This window comes from Panthera leo, chromosome B2 (assembly GCF_018350215.1).
Source record: "Panthera leo isolate Ple1 chromosome B2, P.leo_Ple1_pat1.1, whole genome shotgun sequence".
Lineage (NCBI taxonomy): Eukaryota > Metazoa > Chordata > Mammalia > Carnivora > Felidae > Panthera > Panthera leo.
Genome location: NC_056683.1, coordinates 5,266,061 through 5,290,160, shown reverse-complemented (window position 1 = coordinate 5,290,160; position 24,100 = coordinate 5,266,061). Strand labels below are relative to the sequence as shown.

The following is a 24,100-nucleotide window of genomic DNA, read 5'->3' as shown; positions in this document are numbered from 1 at the left end:
ACCCGGTTTTTGGAAGACACATATTTTGATAGAAATGATTCATGAGTCCACTTCTCAAATGGCTCCAAGTGCAGAAGGTTGGGGGAGGGGAAGCAGTGATTAGCACTTCCAAAACTCTTACTTTTTATCATAGTCACAATTTCAGCACAGTGTTGCTTTCAATTCTCAGAATTTGAAAAGGACTCAAAAATCAGCAAGCCATGAAGACATGGGAGAGAGAACCTTAATGCAGAATATGCATAATGCATAAAGAAGCCAATCCGAAAAGGTTGCGTACTAGGATCCCAACTGTATGCCGTTATAGAGAAGGCAAAGCCATGGAGAGGTAGAAAGATCGCTGGTTCTCCAGGGGCTAGGAGGGAAGATGGATGAAGAGGTGAGCACAGAGGATTCCTAGGGCAGTGAAACTATAATGGATACAGGTCCTACGTTTGTCCAAACCCATGGAATATTCAGCACAAAAAGTGAATTTTAATGTAAACCATAACCTGGGTTCTAATGGTGGGTCCGTGTAGGTCCATCAGGTATAACAGATGCACAGTCTGGTGCAGAAGACAGCAGGGCCCACAGTTCATTTGGGGGGGGGGGGGTAGGAGGGGGTTACGGGAAATCTCTGTACTTTCCACTCGATTTTGTTGTAAACCTAAAACTGCTCTAAAAAAGTCTATAAAGGGTTCAGATACTTTAAATTTTTGGCCATTCCAAATACCTCATTTCTGACAGATGGTAACTAGAACTTCCAAGGATCGTGTCATAATGTGTACGTTATATACACCTGAAACATATTTTTCAATAAAATAAATTTTAAAATACTTCATCTTCAGGTTGATGCAAATTAAACAGTGGCTTACAATACACATTTTAAGCAAGAGGGAAAAAAACAAACCCAAGGTTATGTTTCAGTATTTCTCTATCTGTTATTTGAATAACAAAAGTCATCCAGCAGACCTTGGGTTTTTTAAAAGGGATAGATCAGGGTCGGGGGTGAAAGTTTTTTTAAGCACACAAGTGTTTTAGTCACTTCTCAAGACTAAGTTCACTTACTGTGACAGCAGAACACACAGCTGTCGTAACACACGGGTGTGTCCCTGCAGCTGGACCCCTGCACGAGCCACAGGAATGGGGACACCGCTTTGCGATGTGGCTCAACACTTGCGACTCAAACTATGAATCATGTTACTTCACGTGGCTGACTTTCCGGACTACCGTGAAATAGTCAAAACCAGAAGTGTCAGACTTGGGAATGCCAGGATTTTTTACATATCATTCATTACAAAAGGTGTGGAAAACACCCCCAAAAAAGTATAGTGAAGTTGTACAATGCATCTGTTTCTTTCTGGAGACTGACACCCATAGACGTGTTAAACAAAATGGAGATTGTTATGGATTATAAAAGTTTATACCCACTTAAGCCATTTCTAATTTTTTGCTGTTATAATTAACACTGTGAGAAAGATCTTTCCCTGCAGCTCTGAAATAACTTTCTGAGGGCAGATTCTTAGAGACTATCCATACAGCATCCGAGGGAATGAGTATCTTTAAGGCTTTTGCCATTTAACCAAACCTTTCTAGAAGGGCTATATCGGTTCACATCTCAGCAGCACTGTGCGAGTGCCCACCTCCTCTCAACCCCTTTCAATACTGAAAACGCTTCATAGGTCATCAACACCCTAAAGTCCCCGCTGAATATTTAAGCCGTTCGTTGTGGCCACGTTCTGAACCAAAGATTCTGCCGACCCAGAGACAGAGCTCAGGGTGAAGGGGACAGGCCCGACAGGGTCAAGCTCCAGACCACCAGCATCTGGTGAGTACATCCAGTTGTTCCAAGTTAGGTGACCCTGTACCACAGAGCCGTGATTCCCATCTACACCGAAGCTCTCCCGTGAGCCCCCGGGAGATGCAGATATGCTGACCCTTGGAAGGGAACACAGTGACGCTGTCTGCCGTCCACATGAACTACCTGTTGGAGGCAGTTCATGGTTTTCACACTAGTTCCCTACGATCCTTTGAGTGACATCATATCTTTGCCAACTGGGATTTTAGGGGTTATAAAGTTCAGGTACCACGAGAAAATCTGTGTGGATTAAAAATGAGGGTGGTCACGTCTAATCTGATTCCAGGTTTGAGAAGCTGTACGGCAACCAAAAGGAGCCAAGTTCTTAGGACATAGATACAGCATGTGCCACACAGGCAACCACACGGGGCCCCAGGCTTGGCTTGATGCTTTCCAGTCACCCGCCTAAAATTCTGAATAATTTGTAACAAAGGGCTCCACATATTCATCTCGTACCAGGATTCACAAATAATGTGGGTGAAATACAGGCAAAATACACGTAAAAAATAGGTAAATCTGGGGTGCCTGGATGGCTCAGTCGGTTAAGCAACCAACTCTTGATTTCAGGTCAGGTCATGAGCTCACGGTTCATGGGTTCGAGCTCCGCGTCGGGCTCTGTGCTGGCCGTGCAGAGCCTGCTTAGGATTCTCTCTCTCTCTCTCTCTCTCTCTCTCTCTCTCTCTCTCTCTCTCTCTCTCTCTGCCCCTCCCCCACTCACATGCGCTTTCTTGCAAAATAAATAATAAAACCTTTAAAAAATAGGAAAATCTGAACAAGATTCAACTGGTGGATTACATCGTGTCAATAACCTGGTTGTGACACTGTTGTGGTTTACAAGTATTATCTTGGCAAAAACTGGATAAAATGTCACGTGGATCTCCCCATGTTATTTCTTACAACTGCATGTGAATGTATAATGGTCTCAAAAAAGGTCAAATTGTATATAATACACATGTAATAAGATATAGAAATTAACCTTTTTATAACTTATACAGTATTTTGAAATAGGAAATTACTAAGACCGTAGGAACGTTAAAACAAAGTTTAGAAAGCTCTAATCACAGCATTCCAGTAGAAAGAGATGTGAGGCAAGTAAAATCACTAATGTGTGTTGCAGGAGTTTGGAAATCACTACCTTGACTGTGTAAAAAGGGGTGGGGAGTGGGGAAGAACAACTTTTCCAAAGCTAAGTCAGCAAGTTCCTGGTGTGACAATGCTGTGTCCTGAATCATGCAATGAAAGATCTCACCATTCTTTTGCCCAATCCGCTCTGCTTATTATATCGTATGCAACAAAAATCTTCCCGAAAAATAATTTGACAGGATGCAGTTAAGAGCCTTACTATTAGACCCTCTAGTCCAGAAACTCCACCTCCAGGAACCGATTTTAAAACTATTCAGAAAGGCAAGGTTTTCTGTACATGGATATTCAATAAGACCCTGTTCACAACAGTGAAAAATTGGAAACATCCTAAATTTCCAGAATAGGGATGATGTTAGTAAATGTTGGCATGTGCACGTGGAAAAAAAAAATGTGATAGGTATCGAAAACCACATTTAAGAATCTTAGTAACATGAGAACACGCACAAGATATAGAGTAAAAAATCAGGTGTGAAAATGCATATATATTATACACACAACACGTAGTATGAGCTTCAGTTGTTAAATATCTGGATAAGGGTGATTTCTATATACATCTTTGTATTTTCACAAATTTCTACAATAAACGTGATTCACTTTGATACTCTTGAAGTGAGTACGTTTTTGTCGGCTTTTTAAAACTCTTCCCCCATAAAGCAAATAAAATAATGGTTTATGAACAAATGTCCTCAGAGCAGACCTAGTCCTGGTGAATGGATTTACAGAATCTTCTGAACGCCCCTCTCATCCAAGCACAGTGGGACAGGAGCTTTAAAAACACACTAGCTCACTTTCATGGGGGATTTTCAACAAATCTTTGAGAGGGACGTTATAATTTGTATATTGCAAACGATGATGCTAACATTCAGGGAGGTTAAGTAACTTCCCCCGGGCTTGTGCAGCTTGTGATTAATGAGAAAAGGAAATCCTCAAAATCAGGTCTGTCTGGCTCCAGATTTCACAACTCTCCCCCAGTAGGGCACAGTCAAGGAGCCACGTGAGAAACGAGCAGCCAGGTTTCCTGGCGAATGACCTACCGTGCGTCGGGGCTCCCACCAGCAGCACCTGTTTCCGGGTCCCATTCACCATCACGTGACCACTTGACAAGGAAGTACCCAGCTTCCCCATTGCCTGTGAAATGCAAGGAGTCAGTATGGTACAACTCAGAGAACCCTCCGTGGCGCCCCCTGTCCTGGGGAGGGAACGGCGGCCATACCTTGTCTCCAGAAATGGTGAACCGGCTTCGGCAATTTGGCGGGAAATAGCCATACACCCGTCCGAGGCTCTGTTTCTCATCCTGAGTGCGGTACAAATGGCCCAGACTGGAATGAAGCAGGCGGGGGTCAGCTGCTGGGGCCCGGGATTAAGAACTGACCGGGTGTTCAGGTCCAGGACCGAGCAAAGAGAAGCCCCCTCTTCCCCACCCTGCCCCCCCCCCTCCCCGGGGATCCTTAGCATGGAGCAGGGGTGGCTTCCAGAGCGAATCCCGGTATTAAGACTCTCCAGGTCCGGGGCTCACCACTCGGCCTCCCAGCTGACAGCAGGTATAGGGAGGCCTACGGTCACGGCTGAACGGTGCTCCCCCAAAATTCGCATGTTGGAGTCCTAACCCCAGCACCTCAGATTATGTATATTTGGAGACAGGGTCTTTAAGGCGGTAGTTACGTTACAATGAGGTCATGAGGGCGGGGCCCTAATGCAATCTGACTGGTGTCCTTGTAAGAACAGAAAGACCAGGGAGGCGCACGGAGAAGAGGCCGTATGAGGATGGAGAGGCGGCCCTCTGCAAGCCAAGGAGAGCCCTCAACCCTGCCAATACCTTGACCTTGGGTTTCCGGTCTCCGGAACGGTGAGAAAAGGACTTCCTGTGCCTTACGCTACCCAGTCTGGGGCACGCTGTCGCGGCAGCCTGGCAAACGGATGCGCCTCTCTACCTCGTTCTTAAACTTCTAAGGAGAAGGATTTGCAACCTCGCCCCAGAGCCTTCTTCGCTTTTCCTCGCAGGGTAAGGCCTCGGCCCCTGTGTCTGAGCCCCACCCTTCCGCGGGCTCCCACGGCGGCCTCGGGTGCCCACCGGTCCCCGGCCCCACCCTGGGCGCTTGCCTGGTGCTGTTCTTCCAGGTCGGGCTCCCGACCAACAGCAACGTCCTGTCGTCCACGCTGAGCCCGTGCAGGGAGTAGCCTAGCCAGGAGAAGTCCTCCTCGCCCCTCGCCATCCAGTCGGCCGCCTCCACGTCCAGCTTTTCTACGCGAGACCACCAGCACCGTTTACCCCACACGGGAGGGGGCGGGGCGCTGAGTTTTTGCCGGAGCTCTCAGATACCCCCCAAGCTGTTCGCAGGGCCCCCACCGTCAGAAATGGATCCCCCGCTTCACGCGAGAAGGAAATCTCCAGAGCTCACTTCTGTGGCGCACAGGATGCAATACGGACGGGGTTGGGGGGGGGGGGGGGGGCGGGCATCCCTGGGATGCCTTCGGGCTTCCCACGCTTCCACAGAGAGACTCTGCCAACAACCCACCGGCCCCCTTGGATCTGGACCTAGAAGCTGGATCCCTTTTTGTACATCCTGTGACTCTATCCACAGCACCTGCGGGAACACCTGCCAGACTAAACGCTGGTAGATTTCAGTGAAATGATCACGGGATGAGAAAGAAAGGACACGAGGCCACGTGCACCAGCACAGACTAGAGCCGGGAGGCCTCCGCCCCCAACCCCCCCCACCCCCCCAACCGGCGTTACCTTTGCCGCTCCCTTTGGGGCCGGAATGAAATGCAGCTACCATGCCCTTCTGTTTCCCTCCACCCGGTGCAAAGGGGGAGCCCATCACCAGATCGGGCACGCCGTCGCCATTCACATCTGCGGCCAAGAGCGTCCAGCCCAGGTTACAGTAGGTGTCCTGTAGGGGAGACCAGGAAACTGCGTGACACCCAGAGGCCGACGGCGGGATGCGGCGAGGTCTGGTTCACTGCCCTCGGCCAAGGCGCAGACATACCTGGCAGGTGATGGTGACGTTGGGGCGAGAAGACATCCCTCCTCGTGTGCGGCCGAAGTAGACGTACACGGCACCCTAGGCAAGGCAAGGCAAGGCAAGGCAAGGCCAGGACAGTCGGGAGGCTTGGGTGCTGAGCCCAGAGCCCCAAAGAAGAGCAGGAGACGCAGGAACGGTGGTAACATAAGCCACACGAGTCCCTACTGTCAGGAGCCCAGGGACGGAAACCCGGCCCACGCATCTGCTGCTGGGCTGAGACGGTTTTGAGGTCACCTCCATCAGACTGGTGGAGCCCCTGACACGGACACAGTCACAGTCACTCATCTGTGCGTGCCACCCACACCTGTCCGTGCGTTCGCAGGACGACTCGCCCGCCTCCCCCGTTCGAGGCCAGCTCGGTTCCCGGCTCCTCCGTGGGGCCTCCCCTGACCCAGCCCATCAGTCCTCTGGACACGACTCGAGTGTGCCTCGAGACGCACACGCCGTGCCATCACTCTGTGACGCAGACCATTTCCTGTCCTCTCACTTGCCGGTCTCCATCCTCATTCGTTCTAGAAGCATTTATGTGCCACTTTGGGCCAAGCACTGGAGGAACCATGATAAATAACAACACTCTGTCCTCCCAAAAAGCTAGCGAGCAGGCAATGACAACACCACGGCATGAGGGGCAGAGGGTGCCGTGTGAGGCCGGGAAGTGTCACCCACACTGGGGTTTGGGGGACAGTTCTGGCACGGGTCTCATGTGGCCTCTAAAGGAAAAGGGAAGAAAGGACTTTCCAGCAGGGAGGGAGCTGCCCAAGCTGGGTGCTCGTGTGCAGGGGACTGTGGGCCCAGGAGTAGAGGGGGGAGAGCAGAGGGTGAGCTCGTGGCGGCAGGTGGGGTGGTGGGGGGTGGGGGTTGGTGATGAAGGGCCTTTGACCTTTGTGCTCACACATGGCACAGAAGCTGGGCCTGCCGTGCACGGGGCACACGCAGACAAGAGCCCACATTCCAGGACCAGATCTGGGCAAGGAACAGGGACGGGGTGGGGTCTGTGCATGAGCGGGAAGATCCAGGGAGGTCACCACTCTGCTGGGATGACGGGGCCTCCGGATCGGCTGGAATCTCTGTCCCCCTCCAGCGTCCAGCATCTGAGGGGGTCGGGGGAGTAATTTCTGGTGGAATTGAGGCCACACTAAGGCCAGCGAGGCAGGGACTAGGTGGTACCTGGTAACCTGTGGTCACGTCAAGGACCCCAACTGGGGGACCCAAGATCATCTCCCTGCACACACTGCGGCCGACACACTTGGCTGTCCGCTTCCTGCAGAGGCTCTGTCCGGCCAGGCCCCCCGCCCTGGCCTCCCCCCTGCCCCCCCCCCCCGCCCCCAGCATCAGCCTTACTTTGTAGGTGAGCTGCTCAGAGCCCACGGATGGGGCTCCCACGGCCAGGTCAGGCACGCCGTCCTTGTTAAAGTCCAACACGGCCAAGGCCGAGCCGAACCGACCTGAGGGCTGAAGAGACACAAGTGACTCCCCCCAGGCCGAGCCACAACCTTCAGAAGCACACAGGACTCCCCGGGAATACAGAGACCCAGACCCCTGCCCTGGAGCCCCAGGGCCCAGGAAGGAAGCAGCAACCTGTGACACTCCTGAGAGGCCCAGACTCCCCGCTGGGCGGCTCTGCCCTAAGGATATTTTTGGCAAGCCTGTCTTGCTTTAAGGGGAGGAGGGGGTGCCAGGAAGAAGAGGGTCCGTCCTCACAAGGTGCAGAGTTAGAAACCGGTCTAATGTGCATTCTGCCCCACGTTCAGGGCCAAACTCCCCCTGGGAAGCATCCAAAATGATCATCGCACCCACCAGCAACAACAGCTAATGTCTGATGAGCACTCAGGATGTTCTAGAGCCACACGATGGCCAGAGCAGGGGCCACGAGTTAAACGTGGCTCTTAAAGTAATTCACACTGAACACGTTAAAAATTCGGCTCCCCAGAGGCACCAGCTGCCTGGCAAGTTCTCAAGAGCCGATGCACTTAGTGGCCCTACGACTGGACGGCATAGCTACAGGATGTCGCTACAGAAAGTTCTGGACAACACTGCTGAGGACCCCGTTCTAAGCACCTTACACGGACTAGGGCAGGCACGTTTATTATCCCCCCGCTCGCGGTTTACAGGTAGAAAACCCAGCCCGTTCAGGGACAGTTTTCTTCCAAGGTGGATTTCCTAGACCTTTCATCCCCCACCCTCTGGAACCAGCCTCAACCCAAACGCAACTCCCTTCGTCCTCCCGTTCTTACACAACTTCTAGAACAATGACCAGTCTTGCACAAGTCAGTGGTTTGCCACATACACACGGCCCAGAGTCCGCGTCAATTACGTATGGCTCGTGGTGCTACACCCGCGTGCATGGTGCCTCTGAAGACTGCCCCTTCCTGCGAGGCGGGAACTCGACAGACTAGAAAGGAATGCTCCAGGGCACAAAGCACGTGGGCCACGAGGAAGGGGCCACGACGGGTGCGTTTCACTCTACAGACAAGGACACAGAAAGGCTCACTGCAGACTCGGGCTGGACCGAAGGAGTCCCCTCCCTAGTCCCGCCTTCCTCTGGCCAGCTTCCTTCTCCTCGCAGGCCACTGGGAGACGAGAACACAGAGCTGCCCCCTCCACGTCCCAAGTGCGTGACCCTTGATTGTCCCCAGGCGGCAGCCGCCGCTCTCGCTCCCCGTCTGCAGGAGCCCAAAGGGTTAGACCCTACCCAAAAGGCTGACACGGGAGTGGCTTTGTGAAGAAGTCAGGAGCAAACAGCAGCGGGCAGACTGATTTCGGAGCTTTCCCGTGTGGTGTCAGAAGGTCCCAAAACATGCTGTCCCTCCGGGACTGTGTAACGTCGCACACCGGCCAGCCGACTTCGGACGAACGCTCACATACAGGGCCCCTTCCGTCAGGTCAGGTCCTGACCCCGTGCTCGTCATTTGTGGACATGTGTCCAGGAACGTCGTCATCTTGTTTGGTCTCCACAGCATTAACTCGGCAGCAGGGGGTCTTGCCGTTTCCCCGGGACAGGAACCAGCTTCTGATCCAAGTCCGGGGCTCCCTCCCCCGGTGCTTGGTTTTCGGAGCACGCAGTCCTGCCCCAACTCCCGCACTCGTCTGTGCCGAGGAGCGTGGCCGCAGACAGCTCTTGTGAGAACGAATGCCGGTCACGTCCCGGGGGAACCTTCCAGGCTCCTGGTGCTCCCAAGAGGGGTCAATGCAGACTCCGTGCCGAACATCCATATAGTCCGTGTGGGATTTTTCTGCTGATGAACCGCTTAAAACCAAGGAATGAGGGGCACCTGGGTGGCTCAGTCGGTTAAACATCTCTGATTCCAGCTCAGGTCATCTTATGTTTTGTGGATTCGAGCCCCACGTCGGGCTCTGTGCTGACAGCTCGGAGCCTGGAGTCTGCTTCCGATTCTGCGTCCCCCTCTCTCTCTGCCCTCCTCCATTAGCACTCTGTCCCTCTCTCTGCCTCTTCCCTGCTCACGTGCTGTCTCTCGCTCTCAAAACTAAAAACAAGCATTTAAAATAAGCATTGGCCGCCGGCTGTGTGTGGCTATCGTCGTTCTTGTGACTGGCTGTTCACTCTGGAGACTCGGCCGAGAAAGACAGGCAGTGGCTTATGGACACCAAAAGGAAAAACTGGAGATGGGCGTCTCACCTCGAAGCCCTCCAGGATCACGTGGGCCTCCTTGTCAAGATCCAGGTCGATGGGGGGCAGGCCCAGGTCGTTGCCGTAGAGGAGGTACACGCGGCCGACCTGGACGTGGCCGGGGCGGCTGTATCCCGGAGCGCCCACCACCAGGTCGCCGTGCCCGTCCTGGTTGAGGTCAGCTGAGGTCATTGCCCTGCGGGGAAGAAGAGAGGACCCCCCCGCATTATCTGCTGAGAACTATGGGTAAGACGGTCTCCTGTGTCCTTCCTCCCTAGAACTTCCTCTTGTTGACTTCTTCACCCTGCCTGACTGCGGAGAGCATTCACGTCTGAGTTTACGTTGTTCGTGTGATTCGGTCTTGCTCTCCAAGAAACACAACGACGGCGACACTGAGGCCACCAAGGCCTCTGGGCATTTCTGGGCCCTATGACCCGAGCAGATGAAAAGCATCTTCACAGAGCCTCAGGTCCTCTATGCAAAACCCAGAATAGCTGTGTGTGGTCCTGAGCTCACCTGGCAAGAGAGGACAACTGCACCCAGCCAGTGGCACGGGCTCTGACAGGTCAGGTAACAAACGGACACGAACTGAGTCTGGGACAAACTTGTGTTAAGTATACATGCTATCTCTACCTTAGCTGCACAGGGTGCCGTGTGCTGTGAAAAATACTAACTGTTCAATGTAGTTAGTAGATCTTGCTTTCTTTTTTTTAAGTTTATTCATTTATTTTTGAAAGAGAGCGAGACAGCACAAGCAAGGGGAGGGGCAGAGAGAGAGAGAGAGAGAGTGTGAGTGAGAGGGAGAGAAAACACGGCATGAACCCGTGAGATCATGACCTGAGCCAAAATCAAGAGCCAGACACTTAGGCGACTGAGCCCCCCCCAGGCGCCCTAGTGGGTGATTCTAAATGAGAATCTATGACGGAGCAGGTACAGAAGTAGACAAACCCAAAGGTTCAAAGGTCTTTGCTGGGGCAGCTAGAAAGACCAGAGATCATCTGTTTATTCTCGTTCTTATGGCCACAAAAGGAATAAAAGGCAGAACAGAGGGAGACAAGTAGTTTCCAAGGGGCTGACAGGCACCAGGGAGACACTGCTGTTCCCTGCGCTCTGAGGCTGGGCGCAGCGGAGAGACCTCCGTCTTCACTGCTGCTCCCCCACCCCCACACCCCCCTGTCCTCACACACACCCCCATGTGACCGCAAGCCTAGCAGGAGGCCCCCTTTGGTTCCTTCGGGAAGGCGGCCACGAGGAGCCATTATGCGCGACTGAACGGCCAGTAAAAACAACATTCACCCCCCATTCCTGTGCTGGGGCTGCATGCGTTAGTGGCCCAAAAAAGAAGAGCTGTCAGTAAATGTTTCCAAGGGAAACAATGTCATATGGTTTTAAGGAGCGTGGCTTAAAAAAGAAGTGTCCCCCAACCTCCAGAAAACAATCACTTCTATGTACTGGGGCTCGGTTTTGGTTGATTATTAACATCAGAGGAATCCCCAACATTGTATTTATAATTACCATGGTTTACTAGGCTTTTGTCATATGAAGTCAGGATATTCCGATCACTGGATTAGCCATCTGTTCATATGCTTCTAATGTCATTAGATTCCCAAACGTCTGTGACATTAGGTCTTCAAGAACATTGAAGCTTTGCAAATATTCTGTAATACTTTATTGTTGTAATTATTCAGTCAGGTGAAAGCTCCTTGTATTTAAACACATTTTCACCAATTTTAAGGAGATCGTGGTTATTGGGTTTTGAAAATTTTTTTAATGTATATTATTTTGAGAGAGAGTCCAAGCAGGGGAGGGGCAGAGAGAGAGAAAGAGAGAGAGACAGACAGATCCAAAGCAGACTCCAGGGTCCAGGCTGTCAACATAGAGCCTGATGCGGGGCTTGAACCCACGAACCGTGAGATCATGACCTGAGCCAAAGTCGGACGCCTAGCTGACTGAGCCACCCAGGTGCCCCAAGTGGTTATTATAAAGATGAAATTAAATTAACATTTTTGTTGATGGTGACCGGAATGGAATATGAGGTGCTAACAGGTGCCATCCGAAATCTGTTCAATGACTGAAAGTCATGCTGATGATAGCATTCAGGAATAGGAGAAACTTCTACCTACCAACCGAGTCTTGCATAGGGAGAAGACAGGAAGTAAGAAGCCAAGGGGCTGGAGACGTGCTTCAGCGACTGCTGAGAGCCGCCCGTGAACATTGCCCGTATGTTCCTCTCCAGAGCCTGGTACGCAAAAGTAAGGGAATCCTGGAAAACAAAATTAGTACGGGCAGGTAAAGACACATGGCATCATCGGCAAAACTATTATTTCTTGTCAAAAGTATTAGACTGTCTAAGGGAAGCCAGTTTTGACAAGTGATAAATAAATAAATAAATAAATAAATAAATAAATAAATAAAGTGCTGATTCCAATCAATAGCTAAGACCACTTGGGATGGGCAGTCAGGGCAGGCCAATCACTATCCCAGTATGCGGGGGGGGGGGGTCTCACGCCAGCGGGTCTCCACCAGCGGGAGCCCGGTGCAAAAGTGGGGTCTCACGCCAGGTCTCACGCCAGCGGGTAAGGAAGTTTGCTGGGGCTTAGCCTGAACCAAAGTCAGGATGGTCTGTGCTCTGTGTTAACCTGAAGAACAGAATGAAAGAAAGCTAATGGATTAAAATAGCTTAAGAGTTCATTCAATATGGAACTGATTGTGTGTGTATCTGTGTGTCTATGCATGTGCAGGGGCATGTCTACGTGTGTGTCCATGGGTGTGTGTGTGTGCAGATCTCTGTGTATGTGTGCGTCGTGTGTGTGCGTGTCTGTGCATATTTTCACCCCCAAGAACTGGAACACCACCGAGATGCCCCAAACACCCTCCAAACCACAGCAGGTAGAGCCGCGTCAGGCGGGAGAGCTCAGCCGCAAAACACCGGAGCGGGGACCGGGCCGTCTGTGTGGGATGCTCAGCTGTTCGTAACTTGCTCGCGCGCCCAAGCGGCCCTGAATAATCCGGCCACATACCAGATCCGTCCAAGCCCAGGGGATACAACTCTAAATCCACCTGAGGGCGTCACGAGACCAGACCAGAATTCCGAGGCCTGCCCCGGGCGGAGTGGCATCGGCCAGAGCAGGGGGACAGCCCCTCGCAGCTCGGGCTCCAGAGAAGAGCCCACTGAGGGCCCTGCAGGAAAGGCCCGTGCCTCCTGGTTTTCCCATCCGGTCCCCCTGGCGGGCTGCACACAGACGCCCAGCCTAATGCCCAGCTCTGCCTTGCATGTTCAGCCAGGAAGCATTTAATCAGCACCTGCTGTGTGCCAGGCCACGACAGGCCTCAGGAACATAAAGTGTTTCTCTTACAGGACTTCCCTTTTTATGAAGGGGATCCAAATAACTAGGACAAGAGGATAAGTGCGTGATAGAGGATCCCGGGTCAGGACTGGCTGTGTAATTTGTGGAGCCCGGTGCAAAATGGAAGCACAGAGCCCCTAGGTCAACAGTGAGTAGGAATTTTAAGGCAGCAACAGCAGAGCGCTAACCCAGGTAAGGGGCCCTTCTCGGGGAGGCTGCAGCCCGTCCCCCGTGTCGGCACTGCTTGCACCCCCACAGAACAGACCCGCCCAGGCCCTTGCCCAACTCCCAGAGGCGCCGTTTAGACGACGTCGCGTGAACCCTTCTCCCGGCGTTCAGAGCTCTTTCACAGTCCAGTGCCTTCCCAAACCTCTCCGAGTACCTTGTATCCCTTGTCTTGTTTTCCAGGCCAAAAAGTCTACCCGTATTTCCAAATATCCCCCAAACCTTCCCAACCCACAGAGATACATGCTCACTGATGAAATATAACCTCCTGTTCAAGGCCTAAGTCAAAGAGGGAAGTTTTGTCTCACAGGCAGAGTATTGCCCACCCGCGTTGTTTGTTGCATACTACGTACATATGATTATCTGTGTACTTATCACCCCAATTAGACACCTTTTCTCAAGGTCACAGTCTATTTCCCTTTCATCTTACACACCCAGTTGAGTGTCTGACACTTAACGTTTTTTTTATTATTAATTTTTGAGGGACAGAGACAGAGCATCGGCAGGGGAAGGTGAGAGAGAGAGAGAGAGAGAGAGAGAGAGAGAGAGAGAGAGAGAGAGAGAGAGAGACACACACAGAACCCAAAGCAGGCTCCAGGCTCTGAGCTGTCAACACAGAGCCCCACACGGGGCTCGAACCCACGAACTGTGAGATCGTGACCAGAGCCGAAGTTGGACGCTTAACTGACTGAGCCACCCAGACGCCCCAAACTGTCTGACACTTAAAAGATGATCGCATGGATGGATTTCATATGCAGCATCTGCCAGGGCCACCTCAGGCTCCGCGGGACTTGCCAAAGGCCACAAAGGTCCCGACTCACATCTCAGGACGTCTCTGGAGAAAACCAGATTTGGAGGCCAAGGGTATTTGCTGGCCTGGAGGCGCACAGGGCGCTCAGTGAACAAGTAAACAGCCAGTACGCCTGCAGGTCAAGATCGCAGTGGGCAGCTCACACCCTCCCCCCCCCCCCCCCCCCCCCCCCCCCCCGCATAGCAACAGAAAACTCTTACCGAGGTCCAGGAATCCACGCGGAAGAACACTCCTCTTTCAGTATAGTTTATATTTTTTCCAGTCTCTTTAGTGAGGGACGCAGTCAAATTCCTATGGAAATCACTTTTCTGTACTTTGGAGCTGCGGGAAGGGAGAACCACAAAACGGGACAGACTGAGGAGACAACAGGCCCCCGAACGATGGACATGAAGTCACGTCCATCTCGGGTGAAAGACCATGAAATCCTATTATCTGGAAGGTGAAAGAGAAAAACCTTCCCAGGACATTCCACAGAATTTTACTGAACACATTTCCAAGGTTAAGAGCCGGTGCTTATAAAAAACTACTTCCCGGAGCCTCAAACTCTTCTAGTATAAAAGGTGTGAAGTTCTTCCAGATTACTAAAAATAACAACAACAACAACAAGACGGGATTTCAGCATTTCATGCAAATGGTCAAGAGACAGTCGGTAGGTGGGGCGCCTGGGTGGCTCAGGTGAGCGTCCGACTTCAGCTCAGGTCATGATTTCGTGGGTTCGCGAGTCGGAGCTTCGGATTCTGTGTCTCCCTCGCTCTCTCTGCCCCTCCCCTGCTCATACCCTGTCTCTCAAAAATAAACATTAAAGAAAGACTACTTAAAAAAAAAGAAATGGTAGGTGCTTGGGACGCCGGTATGCAGGCACGCGGATTTATCTTCAAAGACACACTGGCATGAACCGTGCAATAAAAGTATGTTTTCAAAGTCATATATTTTAAGAGGCAACAAACCAGACGCGCAGAGGAGCGGGACAGAGCAGCCGGGAAACGGGAGTGAACGCAGGGGCCCGTGTACAACGCCAGCCGGCGTAGGGACTCTGACAACCTACACATTACAAGCTCGAGCCAGAGGCATTCAATTCAGTTACATTAAAAAAAAACAAAGGCTTACCTCATTTAAATAAATTAAACCGTGAGGGCTTAACTCTCCTGTTCTGCGGCTCTACACTCTCTCTCTCTTTCACTGCAGCGGCGTCCGAGTATCTAGCCCTCGCTCACCCTGAAATATCCGTGGAAACACCACTTCGTCGCCGAGGGCTCTCCTGTGACGGGGTCAGGGCACTCCATGCTACGCCCCTCCTGACGCTTGAGATTGTCTACGAGTTTTGTTCAGTGCCCATCTCCCTGCCGGACACATACCCCGGGGCGCGGGAACCGTCTCTGTCCTGCTCACGATGAGGCCTCAAAGCCTAAACCAGCCCCTGGAGCCGGCGAGGAGCAAACACCCTCTCGTTACGGACGTGCAGAATACGAACACGCTTAGTAAGCGCACGTGGTCGGGACGGGGCCCCACAGGGACGCCAGCCCTCAGAACACAAGTCGGGCCCCCGACCCCCCTCCTCAGGAACCACCTGACCATCTTCTGCTCACCCGGTCTCCTCGAGGACTACCCAGATTTCACCCTGAGCAAGTCAAGTTGATGAGTACTAACAGTGATGGTAATAACACCGTGAACTACCATTTTTACTCCTTAGCGAGCGACTCGCTGATATGCTAATTGCTTTACATCCGTGCTGGCACGAAATCCAGGCCATGATTCTGGGAATATGGACATGTGTTTTTTTTCTATCTTGCCAGGAGGAGGAAGTTGCACCTCAAAAAAAATTAAGCAACTTGTTTGAAAATCACACGGCTGTAAGTGGCGGACCCGCGCACCTACCTGTCTACAAATCCCGTCTTCGTGTCTACCGAGCACCCCCCGGTGTGTTCCTTGTTCGGTTTGCATGTTGTTTCTCTATGAACGGGTTTGGAATCCACTTACCCCTGGGCGCTGGTTTGCTGGCCGCCGCAGGCAATGAACAGAGGGTTCTCGGGCAGACTGCAGTCACTGGGGACACAGATGAATCGGGCATTTTTCCACTACCTTCTTTCCAGGCATGAATTTTACTGAGAAACGGTGGTGCACTTGAAGCCGCGTCCAGAAGCCTTAGTCTAGAGGCGTTCGTGACGGAGCCAGACGGCACTGCTGAAGGACCGGGGGCCTCCGTGCTGAGGGTGTATGAGCCGACTGCAGACAGCCCGGTGGTAACACAGGCAGCCCCACACCCTGGTCACCCCAGACCCCTCCCTGCGAGGAGGAGGAGAGGGACACAGTACCTAAAGCAGGCTCCAAGCTGTCGGCACAAAGCCCAGCGTGGGGCTTTGAACCCACCCCCCTCCCTCCTGTGCACCTGCTCTGGTCACCCCAGACTCACGCCGCCCTCCTCCCTCCCAGTGAACCTGTTCCACCGCCCCACGCTACCATGAACCCTCTGGGAGTTGGAGACAAAAAGAAACGGATTCCCAATGGCACCCCTCTCTGCCCGATTATGCCCGCATATGATTGAATAGGTCTTATTTTCTTCATCTCATTCCTTTAAAAACAAAGATTTGTAAACTGACACGGCCACTAAGAGAACATAAGAGGTAAACTTTCCCTCTCCCTCTGGAAGGAAGCACTAAGCAAGGGAGTATTACATTACAAGAGTCTGTTCCAGGGGCGCCTGGGTGGCTCCGTCGGTTGAGCATCTGACATCAGCTCAGGTCATGATCTCACAGTTGGTGAGTTCAAGCCCCGTGTCAGGCTCTGTGCTGACAGCTCAGAGCCTGGAGCTGCTTTGGATTCTGTGTCTGCCTCTCTCCATGTTCCTTCCCCAATCATGCTCTGTCTCTCTTTCTCTGTCTCTCTCAAAAATAAATAAACATTTAAAAAAAAATCATCTCTCTCAGGGCCAACGTTCAGCTTCGGAGAAGGTTTTTCCTCAAATGCTCTGTTCTCCAACACCAGGATTGGGACGGCAGCCTTACAGCAAGAACGCTACAGTTACAAATCCTTTTTGAATTATGCAGAGCTCCGGCTGCAAACATAACTACCATTCTTCCGCTGTTTCTTCCAGAAGCTACACTAGGAGTTTCAAGCGACAAATCTGCTTTGGAAGATAATTATCAGGACGCCGAGAAATCCTTATAATATGACAGTGTACACACTGCTTCTCCCGCTCCTGAATTTGCCTCCTTTTTCTTTGGAGCCTTTCTCCATATTTCCACCAAGTTCCACAAACTCTGATGAATCTTTCTTTGGGTGTGAAGAGACAATCAAATCAAGGAATTTTCCGCCTTGATAAAGCAGAACAGAGATCAAGAGACAAATCTGTTCCTTCTCAAATAGTTCTCCTAATTAAAGAGTAAGGTTTAGGGGCACCTGGGTGGCTCAGTCGGTTAAGCGTACAACTTTGGCTCAGGTCATGATCTCACGGTTCATAGGTTCAAGCCCCACATTGGGCTTTGTGTTGACAGCTTGGAGCCTGCTTTAGATCCTCTGTCCCTCTCTCTCTGCCCCTCCTCTGCTTACACTCTCTCAAAAATAAAACTGAGCCTGGGTGGTTAAGCATCCAACTCATGATTTCAGCTCAGGTCATGATCTCACGGTCCGTGAGTTCGAGCCCCACTTCAGGCTCGGTGTTCACAGCTCAGAGCCTAGAGCCTGCTTCGGATTCTGTGTCTCCCTTTCTCTCTTCCCCTCCTTCCCCCCCAAAAATAAACATTAAAAAAATTTTTTAAGCATCTGAATCATAGGGGTACCAAAAGATGAAGAGAGAGAAAAAGGGGTAGAAGATTTATATGAGCAAATCATAGCAGAAAAGGTTCCTAACCTGGGGAAAGACACAGACATCAAAATCCAGGAAGCACAGAGAACTCCCATTAGATTGAACAAAAACGAACTATCAATAAGGCGTATCATAGTCAAATGCACAAAATACTCAGGCGAGGAGAGAATCATGAAAGCAGCAAGGGAAAAAAAGTCCTTAACCTACAAAAGACGACAGATCAGGTTTGCAGCAGACCTATCCACAGAAACTTGGCAGGCCAGAAAGGAGTGGCAGGATATATTCAATGTGCTGAATCAAAAAACCATGCAGCCAAGAATTCTTTATCCAGCAAGGCTGTCATTCAAAATAGAAGGAGAGATTAAAAGTTTCCCAGACAAACAAAAATTAAAGGAGTCAGTGACCACTAAACCATCCCTGCAAGAAATTTTAAGGGGGACTCTGTGAGGGGAGAAAGGATGAAACAAAACTAAAAGGACCGAAAGCAACAAAGACTAGAAAGGAACAGAGAATGCCACCAGAAACTCCAACTCTACAGGCAACACAATGGCAATAAATTCATATCTTTCAGTACTCACTCTAAATGTCAATGGACTAAACGCTCCAATCAAAAGACAGAGGGTATCAGAACGGATAAGAAAACAAGATCCATCTATATACTGTTTACAAGAGACCCACTTTAGACCTAAAGACGCGTTCAGATTGAAAGTAAGGGGATGGAGAACAATCTATCATGCTAATGGTCAACAAAAGAAAGCCGGAGTAGCCATACTTACTTATATCAGACAATCTAGACTTTAGAATAAAGACTGTATCAAGAGATGCAGAAGGGCATTATATCATAATTAAGGGGTCCATCCACCAAGAAGATCTAACGATTGTAAATATATATGCCCCCAAAATGAAACCACTCAACTATATAAATCAATTAGTTACAAACATAAAGAAATTCATTGCTAATACCCTAATAGTAGGGGACTTCAGTACCCCACTGACAACAATGGACAGATCATCTAAGCAGAAAATCAACAAGGAAACAATGGCTTTGAATGACACACTGGACCGGACGGACTTAACAGATATATTCAGAACATTTCATCCTAAAGCAGTGGCATACACATTCTTCTCCAGTGTACATGGAATATTCTCCAGAATAGATCACATACTGGGACACACATCAGCCCACAACAAGTACAAAAAGATTGAGATCATACCGTGCATATTTTCAGACCACAACACTATGAAACTTGAAATCAACCACAAGAAAAAATTTGGAAAGACAACAATAATTTGGAGACTAAAGAACATCCTACTAAAGAATGAATGGGCTAACCAAGAAGTTAAAGAGGAAATTAAAAAGTACATAGAGGCCAATGAAAATGATAGCACCACAACCCAAAACCGCTGGGATGCAGCAAAGGAGGTCAAAGAGGAAAGTATATAGCAATCCAGGCCTTCCTAAAGAAGGAAGAAAGGTCACAGATACATAACCTAACTTTACACCTTAAAAAGCTGGAAAAAGAAGAGCAAATAAAACCCCAAACCAGCAGAAGACAGGAAATAATGAAGATTAGAGCAGGAATCAATGCTATCAAAACCAAAAATAACAGAATATATCAATGAAACGAGGAGCTGGTTCTTTGAAAAAATTAACAAAATTGATAAACCCCTAGCCAGTTTGGTCAAAAAGAAAAAGGAAAGGACCCAAGTAAATAAAATCAAGAGTGAAATAGGAAAGATCACAACCAACACAGCAGAAATGTGAACAACAAGGGGCACCTGGGTGGCTCAGTCAATTAAGCGTCCGACTTGGGCTCAGGTCATGATCTCACAATTCACAAGTTCAAGCCCCACATCAGGCTCTGTGCTGACAGCTCAGAGCCTGGAGCCTGCTTCGGATTCTGTGTCTCCCGCTCTCTGCTCCTCCCCTGCTCACTCTGACTCCTTCTCAAAAATAAACATTTAAAACAAACTTAAAAGAAGATGTGGTGTATATATATATATATATATATATATATATATATATATATATATATATATATACATACATACATACACATACATACACAATGAAGTATTACTTGCAATCAAAAAGAATGGAATCTTGCCATTTGCAACTATGTGGATGGAACTAGAGGGTATTATGTTAAGTGAAATTAGAGAAAGACAAATATCATATGACTTCACTCATACGTGGAATTTAAGATAGAAAACAGATGAACATAAGGGAAGGGAAGCAAAAATAACATAAAAACAACGAGGGGGGACAAAACATAAGAGGCTCTTAAATGCAGAGAACAAACTGAGGATTGCTGGAAGGGTGGTGGGGGGGGGGGCTTAACGGGGGAGGGGCATCAAGGAAGATGCTGGAAGGGTGATGAGTCAGGGGGGAGGGCTTAACGGGGGAGGGGCATCAAGGAGGACACTTGTTGGGAGAAGCCCTGGGGGTTGTATGGGGATTCCCATATAACTGGATTCCATTCCTGAAGTTATTATTGCACTAGATGCTAACTAACTTGGATGTAAATTTAAAAATTAATTTAAAATTGTTTTTTAAATTAAAAAGAGAGAAAATCTTTAAAACAAATAAACGCAGGTCATTCACACTCACATGACCCACATAAACTGAGCTTCCTTCCAATGGTGGTCCTAACAGTAGGAGCCAACATTTATGAAGTGCTTCCTACACACTGAACCATTTACACGAGCGCCCTCAGGTGGACCTCCCAACAGCCCCACGATCAAAGATAGAATTATTTCTGCCCCCATTTCACAGATGAGAAAACAAAGCTCAGGGAGGTTTAGTTACCTGCTTGGGATAACCCAGCAGTGAGTGGCAGGTCTGGAAAATTCCAAAGCCCATCCTCTACCATCGTGTGCACCCAAAACCCATGGCCACAGAAGGAGAGCCTGGAGATTTCACCGGAGGCTTATTTCACTATTAAAAATAGTATTTATATTGGATTGTTTATCTCACTGTTCCCCAGCTACTTAAAACAGGTTTCATATTTACAGTCTAATGTCAAATTTATCACGCAAGGGAATTCTGTTCCAAATCACAATATATAATTATGGTTAACGTTCTCTGAATACTAAAAGCGTTATTTTTTTCATGTTTATTTATTTTTGAGAGAGACAGACAGACAGACAGACAGACAGAATGTGAGCAGGGGAGGGACAGGGAGAGAGGGAGACACAGAGTCCCAAGCAGGCTCCAGGCTCTGAGCTGTCAGCACGGAGCCTGACGTGGGCCTTGAACCCACTAATGGTGAGATCATGACCTGACCTGAAGTCGGACGCCTGACCAAATGAGCCAGCCCCGAATATTAGCAAATGTCTTTAAGGCCAAAAGAATAGCACCCAGCATATAATATCCCAGAGCTACACACATTTGGGCCTCTCCAATTTATAACCCCAGTCCTATACTCCTTACCTGGAGCAGCCGCCATCTGGTACAGATCCGGCCCTAAAACCCTCTTTCCCACTGCCCTTGTCTGCATGGGGTGCTGCCTCCGCTGCTCCCTCTCCAGACCACCCCCCACCCCACTTAGCTGCGCAGTGCACGGGGGCTGCATACTCAGTGGGGTGGTTGCAAGCCAGATCCGAGAGGAGCCTTGGCTCCCCCATCCGGCGGGGAGACTCTGTGAGCCCAAAGGTCTACTGCGGCTGGAAGTGGGCTGGTCTACCCTGGTCGGAGGCCCCGGTTAACACTCATCCTGGACATGCAGGGCGGGAGCTGGCGCTCCAGACGCTGTTCCACGCGGGCTGAATGTCAGACTCCAACCGAAGGCTGTGATTTACAAATGCATCCACTCCTCGTTTCACTTCGGAGGAGGGAGTTTGGTGCAGCGGCCTCTGAAACCCTTTAACCCTGAGACGGCGGCAGGCGGAGAGGAGGCTCACTGGGCCCTGGCTGCCGGAGCCTGCGCACAGCTCGGGTCCTCCCCGAAGAGGGGACGCGGCACAGGGGTGGACAGGGGGCCCTCCCACTGACCACAGTCCTGCAGGATCCACCTCTCCGTCCCCAAAACTGGAGACAGCGGCACACGTAACCACACGGGAGCGCATCGGAGCTTTGAGGTGAGGGAGGGAGTTCCTTGCTCTCCCTCCTTGGTTACGAGAGAGGCTAGCACTTCATGAGAGCTTTGCATTTGATCAGTGGAAAACCTGAGCACGATAGTTGGTGGGGGGGGGGGGGGGGTGGACAGGGCAGGAGGACTGCGTACAAGTAGAGCCGGATCTCACCTGGTCCCGTTCTCTAACATGAAGCTCGTCAGACGGAAGATGTTCGTGGACCAATACGCCATGTCATCCAGTCCCCCCAGGAAATATTCTTGGAATTGTTCCACCAAAAACGGGGATCTTCTGGAGTAAGTGGGATAAAGCTACAGTAGAGAAAAAGAAAAGTTATCAATAGGTGCTTTTCCTGGTGTCTTCGTAATCCTTTAAATTGAGATTGTGAAGAATGAAGCCTTTACCTTGGAAACGGCCAGCATCTCACCATACCTGCAACATGAACAACAATTTTGCCTGTGAGTGTGGTTTGTACAGAGAAGCGAAGCAGATAATGAAGAAAAAAACTCCACTAACATGTAGCTACTATCATGCAACTGCCTTTGAATAAGCAAAATCCCATAAATCCAAAACCCAACTCAGGAAACTAAAACGTCAGAAAGCACTCGAAGGAAGTCACACTGAGATCAGTTGTAAGCTCTCCTCTGGGCGACACCTACATTTCCAAGAACTGAAGGTAGGTACAGTCAACGATTGCACTTTTGGTGATGACTTCTCGGCCATAGAGCTTCTTGTAAATTCCCAGCAGATCTTGGACGGGCACATACCTGAGAAAGGCGTTAGAATAAGATAAGATTCTGAAATTAAAGATAAATGGCCAGCAAGAGCAGCTACTGTTCACTCCATGATTACTTTGGGCCAGGAATTATGCAAAGGGCTTTCCATGAACTATTTATTTCGTCCTACCTACAAGCCCCGGTGCTTGGAATTACTACATTCCTGCTTGACATCAGAGGAAGCTAAAGCACAGAAAAGTGAACTGATTTCCCCAAAGATGCACAGCAAACAACTGTACCTTCACCCGATATTTATGGAGGTACATTGAAAGACAGGAAACGAACTCTAACGTGTCAAAAGAATTGGTCTTGTGAATTCAGTTCAAGGAGCAATATATTTTTATTCTTTTGAGCACTGAATTGCTATTGAAAGTTCTTAGTTTTAAAACACCAAAATTGGGGGCGCCTGGGTGGCTCAGTTGGTGAAGCGTCCAACTTCGGCTCAGGTCATGAGCTTACGGTTTGTGAGTTCGAGCCCCTCATCAGGCTCTGCGCTCACAGTTCAGAGCCTGAAGCCTGCTTTGGGTTCTGTGTCTCCCTCTCTGTCTGCCCCTCCCCCATTCATTCTCTCTCCTTCTCTCTCTCTCAAAAATACATAAACATTACAAAATATTTTTTTAAAAACACCGAAATGGCTCCTCACCCCAACATCCTGGTTTAGACCACACAGAAGAAAGAAATGAGACAGTAAAAAGAATTCCAAGTCAGGTTTTGATTCACAATATTCCTTATTTCAGTCAAAAGAGCAGCATACATTAGATTAATGCTGAATCATATTCCATTTTTATTTCTGAAACCTTAGAATACACCAGACAGAAATCACAACCAAATAAAACCTGATTTTAGTATATTTATGAGAAAGACTCTATGGAGAGATCCATTTTTTTTTTTTTTTTTTTAAAGAGCACCAGAGTGGTCCTCCCAATAAAAATAGCTCCGGGCTGGACAAAATAACAAAAATATTTTTTTTAGATGAATCACGAAGCTAGCAAGAAAGTGAAAATTTTCCAAAGGCCCAAAATAAATTGAAACTGGAAACTTGAAGAGGTAAGCAAGTGGGGAAGCCAGGCTCTGCCCCGAGGTCTTGGCGATTTTGAAGGGCTGCAGAAGGCGTGGGCTAAAGCACAGAAACCAGCCAAAGCTGGTTTCCACCTCGGAGGAGACTCTGAACTAATGGCCACGCCTCTGCACGAGTATTAGCCAGAAACCAACCTAACCTGTCAAGGTCAGCCAAGAAACTGACAATGGATAAAGGGGAAAAGATATAGTTGTCCCCCTAACATTGGTAACTACCACCAGTCGCACAAATGGTCTGTCCTGCATTCGTGCTATCTCTGTAGTCAGGACAACTTCAAGGGCTGAATGTAACTCCGTATGGTCCTAGGTTAACAGTGTCTCCCGGGAGCCTGCAGAAGTCAACAAACCCTGCCTGGA

At 49.7% G+C, this 24,100-nt stretch overlaps 1 protein-coding gene across 1 annotated transcript in view; it reads right to left on the bottom strand.

Annotated features, from left to right (window-relative positions):
* Positions 1-24,100, bottom strand: part of GPLD1 (glycosylphosphatidylinositol specific phospholipase D1) — a 61,233-nt gene that overhangs the window by 7,756 nt on the left and 29,377 nt on the right. Inside the window, exons 9-21 of the mRNA XM_042937775.1 lie at positions 22,550-22,657; positions 22,295-22,322; positions 22,062-22,201; positions 15,992-16,057; positions 14,215-14,335; positions 11,755-11,894; positions 9,641-9,827; positions 7,345-7,455; positions 5,968-6,042; positions 5,715-5,871; positions 5,078-5,219; positions 4,191-4,296; positions 4,012-4,105 (exon numbers count right to left, since the gene is read on the bottom strand). Coding sequence (XP_042793709.1) covers positions 4,012-4,105; positions 4,191-4,296; positions 5,078-5,219; positions 5,715-5,871; positions 5,968-6,042; positions 7,345-7,455; positions 9,641-9,827; positions 11,755-11,894; positions 14,215-14,335; positions 15,992-16,057; positions 22,062-22,201; positions 22,295-22,322; positions 22,550-22,657 — 1,475 coding nt within the window. The remainder of the gene's footprint in view (positions 1-4,011; positions 4,106-4,190; positions 4,297-5,077; positions 5,220-5,714; positions 5,872-5,967; positions 6,043-7,344; positions 7,456-9,640; positions 9,828-11,754; positions 11,895-14,214; positions 14,336-15,991; positions 16,058-22,061; positions 22,202-22,294; positions 22,323-22,549; positions 22,658-24,100) is intronic.